At 49.4% G+C, this 10,274-nt stretch overlaps 1 protein-coding gene across 1 annotated transcript; it reads left to right on the top strand.

Moving 5' to 3' along the window:
- The first annotated feature begins 5,125 nt into the window (after window positions 1–5,125).
- Window positions 5,126–7,877, top strand: LOC103351972 (Xg glycoprotein (Xg blood group)). The gene is made up of 7 exons (XM_008273213.5): window positions 5,126–5,275; window positions 5,832–5,873; window positions 6,086–6,109; window positions 6,214–6,252; window positions 6,719–6,766; window positions 6,903–7,019; window positions 7,615–7,877. Exons 1-7 carry the CDS (start codon window positions 5,215–5,217, stop codon window positions 7,629–7,631), a joined length of 348 nt encoding a protein of 115 aa, XP_008271435.1. The 5' UTR covers window positions 5,126–5,214; the 3' UTR covers window positions 7,632–7,877.
- Window positions 7,878–10,274: the final 2,397 nt, after the last annotated feature.

Below are 10,274 nucleotides of genomic sequence, written 5' to 3'. Positions count from 1 at the left end.
AGCAGCAGAAGATGGCCCAAGTGCTTGGGCCCCTGCACCCACATGTGACACCTGGATGAATCTCCTGGATCCTGGCCTGTGGCCATTTGGGGAGTGAACCAACAGATGGAAGATTCTCTCCCTCTCTCTCTCTCTCTCTCTTCCACTCTGCCTCTTCTTCTCTGTAACTCTGGTTTTCAAATAAATATATTTTTAAACTTTTATTTAATGAATATAAATTTCCAAAGTACAGCTTATGAATTACAATGGCTTGCCCCCCATAACGTCCCTCCCACCCGCAACCCTCCCCTTTCCCCAAATAAATATTTTTTTAAAAAAAAAGATAAAACTATCATGGAAAATGCCTTTTGAAAATGACTGAACTCCATTTAATCCAATTCTGCTTTGTGGAGAATTCAGACAGACCAGACAACTAGTGACTCTCTGAAAAGGATGCTTATCCAGGCACGAAAGGTCTTCAGACTTGTGTTGTCTCTTTGATCACCTTCATGAAGGCGTCTTTCACATCCTATTTCCTTAGAGTGTAAATGAGGGGTTCTGCATGGGTATTACTGCTTCGTACATCACTAGATTGATCTTGTGCTTATTCTGGGAAGAATGAGAGTGTAGGCACATATACATGAAGATTGTTATCATGTAGCAAATGATGACCACAGTCAAGTGGGAGCCAAAGTTAGAAAGGGTATTGTCTGGTCTTTACAGAGTGGATTTTCAGAATAGCCATAGCAGTACAGAACAGGAGAGTGCGATGAACCCCAAAGGCAGGCACAGTACTAATACATCCCTGGCAAATATCAGGCTCTCCTTGGCTGGTACATGAGAGCAAGTAGCTCTGAGGATTATTTGGAGCTCACATGTAAAATGGTCTACTGCATTGTAGCCACAAAAATGGATTGGTGTGATTAGGGCAGGAGTCACACTAGAAGAGGCATGAGCACACCATCCTTATAGACTATTTGCATTTAAAGGGACACTGTTATGTTGAATTTTTGGTGGTGGCTATACTTGATTTCATGTCTATAATGAGGGTCAACTTCAAAGGAAGTTGACCACTTAAAAGGCATTTAATCAAACCAGAATGATGTTAGAAGCCATCAGATGCAAGGGCAGATAACTCAGATCCTACACAGAGCATTTCCCTTATCTTTGCCTAGATAACAAAACCAAAATTATTTTGATTATAGTCAGATTTCAGGTTTTGAGCATCTACCATTTTTAGAGAATAATTTTTTTTGTACATGAGGCTAAGAGTTACAGTAGAAACTTCAGGTACTAGTTGCAGAACTCAAGGAACTTAAAAAGGAATTTGCCCATGAAGAGAATTCATGGATGTGCCAAAGAGAGTTTTAGAACAGCTTTGGATTTTCTTTCCTGTGAAAGTGTATGCAATCCTTGCCCATGCGGCTTAATTATTACTTAAAGAATCAACATGAATCATAGGAAAGACTACTGAAATAAGGACATTTTAGTTTTGGCTTGACCATTTATTTCCTGTGTGACCCAAATGTGTTGAGTTTCTCTATCTTCACAAAATGGTGAGGGTCCATCTGGATAATGTGTGTGGAGATGCTGTGAAAATTACAAAGATTTGCAAAGAAGTGACCATTGTTTCTTGAAAAAGGAATACAACTAAGACTTTCCCCAGTCACCCTTCTTTTCAAGGTAATGGAGCCTAGGAATTCAGCACCCTTCCTCATTCTCTAATGTTAGGAACAATACTCAGAGAAGAGCTTAGTAAACAGTTTCTTTAAGTGTCAGAACCCAATTCCCACCATTTCTGCATTCTTGACAATATTCCCTTATAGGAGTATCAGGACAGCCCATGCAAGCCAACCATTGAACATGTGATGGGATCATGGAGGAGAATTTAAGGAAGTACAGTGTGAGTGATGTTCTCTAGGCTCCTTCAATCCCTTAGTTAAGCCACATGGAGCTCTCATCTTGAAAGTTACGTAAATTAGATTTAAGAAGCATTTTCCTACTGAAGATAGCTGATCCAACTCCCACGTATCAATCAGGGGTCATAGAAAAAAAGTAGTAAAAAGTAACTTTGAAATTTTTAATGGTTTTATTTGTGAAAAAGACAAGATGAATTAAAAATGTTCAACCTAACTCCTTCTTTACCAAATTAAACAGCACTTCTTGAGCTTTTTTTGAAAAAGCTTTTTCATTTACTTGAAAAGCAGAGAGAGAGAGAGAGAGAAATAGAGAGAGAGAGAGAGAGATTCTCCACCCACTGGTCCATTCCCCAAATACCCACAACAGGCAGATCTTTCCCAGCCAAAGCCAGGAACCAAGAACTCTACCCAGTCCCTCCACGTGGGTGACAGGGGTCCAAGCACTTGAGCCATCATCTGCTGCCTTGCAGAATACACTAGGAGGAAGCTAGATCAGAAAGGGTGGGGTCAGGACTAGAACTGGTAATCTGATATAGGATGTGGATGTCCGAAGTAGCAGCTTAAGCTGTTGTGCCACAATGCTCACTCCACTTCTCTTTTTAAGATTTATTTATTTATATGAAATGCAGAGTTACAGAGACAAAGAAGCAGCAGCAGCAGCAGAGAGAAAAGTCTTCCACCTGCTGATTCACTCTCTGGCCACAACAACCAACACTGGGCCAGAATGAAGCCAGGAGCCAGTAGTTTCATCCTGGTCTCACCTGAGTGCAGGGACCCAAGCACTTAGGCCATCTCCACTGTTTTCTCAGGCTCGTTAACAGAGAGCTGGATGGGAAATGGCACCGCTGGATTTGAACTGGAACCCATATAGATGCTGGCACTGCAGACAGTGGCTTAACCCACTGTGCCACAACGCTGGCCTCTCTCTCTCTCTCTCTCATTTTAAAAAGGTTAACAATTCTTTAAATAAGACTTACCTCCCCCCACACACATACATACCAACAAATAATTTAAAACACATTAACCTAAGTCATTTTCATGGCTACAAATGCAATATTTTAAACAAACAAGCCTTTTGAATATTGACATCTATATTTCTGTATTTACATTTATGTATATTTAAAAAAAGAACCACTTGGTGAAAACTGAGGATATCAAGTATAAAATGAACATTTTATTTCTAGCTCAGGGTCACCCCTGGGAGATAACTGACAGTGAGAGGTGAGGATGGAGAGCAGAGGAAAGACGGCAGAGAGAAAAGAGAGAACGAATATTAAATCTGAAGTATAGAAAATTATAGTTCAGGGTTTTCCTCTCTTGGAAGCCCCCTTCCACACTGCTTTGGCTGGAGGTCCTTCATTCTAATAAATACTTTTAAATCTCTTTGCTGTCCACTTGGAAATTCTTCTTCCATGTGAGACAAATAACCGAGGTAACAAATCTGCCGCCATATTCTTGTAGTATTTTTTGATGCCATGACTTGGATAGCAACTCCAACATGACTTGGATAGTAACTCCAACATGACTTGGATACCAACTCCAACGTGACTCGGATTGCAACTCCTACGCGATGAGGATCCAACTTCGGATCATCCTGCCAGATTGGTGAGTACGCGACTGCTGTTGCTTTTTTTCAGAGAGCCTTTCTCTCCTTCATAGTAACTCTCATTTTTCTCAAAATGCTGGGTCTGTGTCAGCCAGTTAAAAGCAATTGGCACGGCTGCCGGTCTTAGGTCTCAGGGGCGAGGCTTGCTGACTAAGGCCAGATCAACCTTCTGGAGCTGGGACTCTGTCCTAATATCTTCCCGCCCACTTGCGTGCATTGGCCCTTCGCATGGGACTAGAAGAAGGCCTAGAGACAACTGATGGATTCTGGCTGGGGCTACACTCTAGCGTTTTCAGAAGGTCTCCTGGCTGGGCACCAGGCTCCCACTGCCAGAAAGGTGTTGGGCTGAGAAATGCAGTTTCTAGCAGGAGCAAGTCCCCTGCCCTTTTAGAGTTCTCACGAGCTGCAAAGCCAGAGGCTTCACTCTTCTTGCTTCTCGTCGCAGCTCTGGGAATGTTGATCTGGCCCAACTCAGCTTCCTTTCATGGGGATTGGCCCAACATACGGGACTGGGAGAAAGGTTTGTAGTAACCTTGAAACTCAAGCCAGGGCCACTCTCTGGTGTTTTTCAAGGACTCCCTGACTGGACACCAGATCCCAATGGCCTGTTAGGGTGTGGGTTGAAAACTGCATTCTGTTCTTCCTTCCCAGAGATTAATCTGTCGGTGAGACTGGGCACAGCCTGGAGTGAGGCCATGGACAGGGGGCGGGAACTCGGAGACCACGGGCGCCGGGCAGGGCTGGAACATTCCAGAAAGTTCCTAAAACGACTCCTGGCATGCACCGCCGGCTCCATCCGTGTCTCCAGCAGGTGCACGGGGCCCCCAAGGGCTTTATCCGGGTATCCCAGGGTTCATGTGGAGCTCCCCAGAGCTCCATCCAGGTCCCTTGGAGCTGTATCCAGGTCCCTAGTTGCTGCATCCGGGTCTCCAGCAGGTATACGGGGGCCCCCAGGAGCTCCTGCTGGGTCTCCTAAGGCTCCACCCGGGTCTATCAGGGCTCATCCGGGTCTCTCAGGGCTCCATCCGGATCTCCAGGGGCTCCATCCGGGCCTCCATCAGGTGCTCGGGTCCCCAGGAGCTCTATCCGTGTCTCTAGGGGCTCCATCCGGATTTCTAGCAGGTGCACGTGGCCCCCAGGAGCTCCATCCGGGTCTTCAAGGACTCCATCTGGGTAACTATGGGCTCCATCCGGGTCTCCAGCAGGTGCACAGGGCCCCCAGGAGCTCCATTCGGGTCTCAAGGGGCTCCATCCAAGTTCCTATCAGGTGCATGGGGCTCCATCCGGCTCTCCAAGAAGCTCCATCCGGGTCTCTAGCAGGTGCACAGGGCCCCCAGGAGCTCCATCCGGGTCCCTAGAGCTCCATCTGGGTCTCCAGCAGGTGCCCAGGGCCCTGAGCCTGTACAGAAGCTCCATCTCGGTCCCCAGCAGATGCTCAGGGCCCCCAGGAGCTCCATCCGGGTCTCCAGCAGGTGCACGGGGCTCCGGTTCACCCCCAGGAGTTCCATCCGGGTCCCGTGGGAGCAGCAATGCCAGCTCAGGCCCCTGTGCACTTGCTGGAGTCCCGGATGGAGGCCCTGAGAGAGCAGGATCTAGGTCATTGTGGGCGTTCTGGGCGGGCAGAGCGGCTGGACTGGTCCAGCTGGTTCCACACGCCCCCGCCCAGAGCTCCAGAACGTTCCAGGACCTTAGCCAAGGCCCGGGCGCGCGATGCCGAGCCGCTGGGGTCTCCTGTGCCTGGTGCTGCTGTGTCTGCTGCCCGGCCCGCGAGGTGAGACGGGGGTCAGTGGGGGCGGGGCTCCAGCAGAGAGACCCGGAAGGAGCCCTGGGGACCTGGATGGAGACCTGGAGCCATGGATGGAGCGCCCGGGGGACCCGGATGGAGCCCCCGCGGACCCAGATGGGGCTCCTGGGGGACCTGTGCCCCTGCTGAAGACCCGGGTAGAGCTCCTTGGGGACTTGTGCACCTGCTGGGGACCCGGATGGAGCCCCTGGAGACCCGGATGGAGCCCCTGGGGAACTCAGATGGAGCCCTGAGGACCCGGATGGAGCCCGGGGAGACCCGGATGGAGCTCCTGGGGTCCCTGTGCACCTGCTGGAGACCTGGAAGGAGCCTCTGGGAGACCCGGATCCGGGGCTCCAGGGATCCATCCATGTCTCTCAGGGGCACCCTCTGGGTCTCCCACAGCTCCATCCGGGTCCCCAGGACTCCAGGTCTCCCAGGAGCTCCATCCGGGTGCACAGGGCTCCATCCGGGTCTCCCAGGGCTCCATCTGGGTCCCAGCAGGTGCATGGGTCCTGACTCTGCTCCCTTCCCCTCCCCCTAGGCCAAGCCGACTTCGATCTGGCCGATGCCCTGGACCCCGCAGGTGAGTGCTCCGGTCACGTGACTCCCCACGGACCCCACATGACCTGGCTGGAGCTGGGGGGAGGGAGCTGAGAAGGTTATAAAACGCGGGCACCCCTCCAGTAGGCTTTGTACTGGAAGTGGAGCCCTGGCTTTGCCCCTTCTTGCCATCAGGGCCTGAGTGACAGCTGTCAGTCACTCCTCATGGCCCTTGTGTCTTTTTTCCACCCCTAGAGCCCAGCGCAAGTCCGAGCCCAGGTGAGTAACAACTCGAGTGCCTTACCCACAATTCTCTGCCCATTTTTCTTCTCCTGTGCCCTCTGACCTCGGAATGCAATCGAATTTTGTCTCCGCACACCCAGGTCCCCTCCTCCCACCCGGACATGTGGACCCCGGCCCAGGTGAGGCTCCAGAATTCCTGTGGTGAAGGGGGCGGGGCGTCTGCTGGGAACCTGGATGTAGCTCCTGGGGCCTCCTTGCACCTGCTGGGGACCCGGATGGAGCTCCTGGGGGCCCCGTGCGCCTGCTGGGGACCCGGATGGAGCACCAGGGAGCCCCGTGCACCTGCTGGGGACTGGGATGGAGCTTCTGGGAGACCTGGATGGAGCCCTGGGAGACCCAGATGAAGCCCTGGGGACCCGGATGGAACCTCTGGAGACCCAGATGGAGCCCCTGGGAGACCCGGATGGAGCCCCCAGGGGTCCTGTGCACCTACTGGAGACCAGGATGGAGCCCTGGGGGTCCCTGTGCACCTGCTGGAGACCCGGATGGAGCTCCTGGTGCAGACTCAGGGCCCCTGTGCACCTGCTGGGGACCCGGATGGAGTTACTTTTTGCCCATGGCCCTAACCTCGTCCCCTCCCCACAGATCAGTACCCACGCCCTGACGGAAATCCCGCCCTCGCCGACCCCCAAGGTAAGGCTGCTGCCTTCTGGAAGCTTCTACCACACTCACAGGACCAGTCCCTGGCCCCAGTGGTGGGGGGAGGAGGAGGGCAGGGCTCTATCCTGGTCTCCCCAGGGGTCTCTGACTGACCGTCCCCCTCCCCCAGGGAGCACAGTAGCCCGAGTGCTGACCCCCGTGGCGTCCCTGGTGCTGCTGGCCCTGCTGGGGGCTGGGGTCTCCTACTTCCGGTCACCCCGGGCCCGGAGCTGCTTCCGGAGGAGCCGTGAGTTGTCCTATGGGTGAAATGCTGCCCTTTCTGTAACTTCCTGAAACCTTCTAGAACTTTCTGGAATTTTCTAGAAGGAGCTTCTTGGACGATTTCTAGAGTTTCCTGGACTTTCTAGAAATTTCTAGAACCTTCTGAATCTGGAACTTTCTAGACCTTTCTGAAATTTTTTGGAATTTCCTAGAACTTTCTGAAACTTCCTATAACATTTTAGAGTTCTCTGGAACTTCCTAGAACTTTCTTGGGGAATTTCTAGAATTCTCTGGAACTACATAGAATGTTCTGAGATTCAAACTTTGTGGAACTTTCTAGAACTTTCTGGGATTTTTCCAGAAAAATCTTTGGGTGCTTTCTAGAACTTCCTGGAACTTCCTAGCACTTTTAGGCCTTCTAGAATTCTCTGGAACTTTACAGAATTTTCTGGAATTTTCTATGACTTTCTGGAATTTTCTAGAAAAAGAGTTCCTGAGTATTTTCTAGAGATCCTGGACCTTTTTAGAAGTTTCTGGAACTTTCTATAAATATTTCTGGAACTTTCTAAAACTTTTCTAGGACTCTCATGATGCTTTGCTGCCCATTTTTCCCCTTCTAGAACCTCCAAGCGCCTGAAGACCCTGGAGAGGGAGCCAAGGAAGCCCCCGCAGCCTTGTTTAGAAAGTACTACAATGTTCCACGTGACGGAAAAACACCGCAGCTCCCAAAATTCCCCTAGGTGGGCTCAGAATTGTAGGATGAGACACAAAATCCAGATTTCTTTTTTTGCCATTGATTTTGACTTAATTCTTGCCAAGATGAGCTGTCGGCCCCTTAAGTGCATTCATCGAATTGAAATAAATAAAAATAATTAAAAATAAAGGCACCAGGGCTCCATCTGGGTCTCTAGGGGCTCCATCCAGGTCTCCAGTGCTCCATCTGAGACTCCCAGAGGCTCCATCCGGGTCTCTAGGGGCTCCATCCAGGTCTCCAGTAGGTGCACGGGGCCCCCAGGGCCTCCATCTGTGTCTCCAGCAGGTGCACGGGGCCCCAAACTGCTGCCTGTCCATCACAAAGCCCCACCCTGTCTGGCCCCTGCCCATTATCCTGAAATTTTTCTACTGTAGAAGGTTCCAGAAGTCCATTTTTTTTTATTCCATTTCTGGCTGCCATGTCCTAACCCCGCCGCCAGGCCCCTGCAGCGCGCCTGCGCACTTCACCTATCAGTCAAAACCTGGAAGTCCACCGGAAATCCCACCCTCCATGCCTCAGTGAGTTTTTCCTTTACCCCAGATCTCGGCAAGATCTCCATCTCTTGCTCTCTGCCTCTCTAAATGCTTTCTATACCTCGTAAAATCTTTATAATTCTGACAAACTCTATTTCCTGGTCTCATTAGTGGGTATTTCCCAGAAATTTTGTTCATTAGTTCTGGGTTAAGTCTAACTATCTCCTTTGCAGACAGACAAGTCTCTCAATCTAGACTTCCATTAGATGCAGTCCCCACGTGACATAGACAGGACTCAGCAGGTCTCTGGTATCCCCCACCTTCCTTCCCCAGTCTGCTCTTTTGGGTCCCCACTGTCAGCTACCTCAGGGGAGTTTTACTGGGGAGAACTATATTTCCCCACTCTGCTGCTTTGTAAATTCATCTGCATAGTCACTAATGTAGGTGGTAGCCAGGGCTGTCACTCTAGCTTACAAACATCTCTGCTAAGGCTATCTTCATGAAAGCTCATTGTTGAAATCAGGCCCATTAGTCTAAACTCAAGGTTAAGAGGCATAGAACAACTATTATTCCTCAAGTATAAGAACAAAGCTACAGTATATATTTGACCAGGCAGAGGTCCAGTCTAGCACAGCGCCAGTAAGGGAACAGATCACTCCCTGCATGCGCTATTCTGACAAATATAAACCCTAGGCTACAGGTGTGGAAGGCTGAGTGAGAGTGGGTGACATGTGCTAACCCCACCCTCACCTTCCTCCCTTCCCTGTGGGCTTTAGTGCATGCCTGGAGCCACAGGCAGCAAGACAGTTTTGAGAAATGTCTCATACTCAGGAGACGTAAGACCTGAAGGACACTTCTGTTTTTATGCTTGTTCCAGCCAGGAGGTAAACTGTCTACCTTTATTTCTTTGGTCTGTGAACTTACAGAAAAATGCCTCATCGTTTTCTGCATCACTGCCTGGCCAGTTTACAAGTAAGAGGATGGACAAGTTACTTAAGTGAGTTATAAAAAGTGCCAGCCCCTCTACTCTAACTCCCCATCTCAGAATTCTGTCTCCTAACAGATCTCTTGCCTCTATTTCCCTGCATATGCTCTGATATGCATTAAATTCTTTTCCAGAGTGTCAGAGTCCCTGGGTGTGTTCAGTGAGCCACCAGCGTTCTTCTGTTACTGCTTGTGACTGTTGAGATTTTAATCCTAGTGGAGTTTTTTTTTTTTTTTTATCAAGTGACAATTGCTCCCCTTGTTTTAATTTTGCCTGGGGGTTTATAGGCAAGAATCTAGGCCCAGTAACTTCAGATGCTATTGAATGCATATGGATTAATCCACATGATGCCTTCTTGAGACACTTCCGGACCTGACTACTCATCCCTGAGACTGGTTTAAGTGACAGCCTCACTATTGGGCACGTCCAGTATTGGCTTTTGGTTTTAGAGTATGAGGTTATTGTCTCTTGCAAGGCCTCCAGTTTTTCTCCACCCTGCCCCTTCATGGGCTCTTACAGGAGCCTCCTTGTAGTAATTGCTCTATTCTGTCACCTGTCAGATTCTCTTTAGGACTCTCTGGATGTCCTCTCCCATGAAAGCCTAACAATGGTGAGCAATCTCCGGTGGATTTCTTGTCCCTGGCGCATGGTCCCTAGCCTAAAGTCACCCTTGAGACTCATCTCACAGCTGCTAAATCTTTTGTTTCAGAGGCAGTCCCAAGTAGCTGACTGCTGACTAGGCATCCATGGCCTAAGGTATTTTTTCTTTGAGTAAAAGGAGTAGAATTTGATACAATTGTAACTTCAACCTTCATTCAGATAGAGGTATGATATAATATCAGCATCTTCAGTCATCTAGGTGTGATCACTAAATATAAATCGGGTAAAGCAAGTGAGATAAATGTGTCTAAATGTAAACTTTGGTACTCTCAGGACCTATTCTAAAGGAAAACTATTTGGTTTGCTAACATGTTTTCATAAATTGTCCATATGAAAATAGTTCAGCACCACTTGAAAGTAACTAAGGCATGGGGCCAGCACTGTGGATCAGCAGGTTAACGCCCTAGC

The sequence above is a fragment of the Oryctolagus cuniculus genome, chromosome X (assembly GCF_051225735.1).
Source record: "Oryctolagus cuniculus isolate XC-2025 breed Fujian yellow rabbit chromosome X, ASM5122573v1, whole genome shotgun sequence".
Classification (NCBI taxonomy): domain Eukaryota; kingdom Metazoa; phylum Chordata; class Mammalia; order Lagomorpha; family Leporidae; genus Oryctolagus; species Oryctolagus cuniculus.
This window is presented reverse-complemented; position numbering and strand designations above follow the sequence as displayed.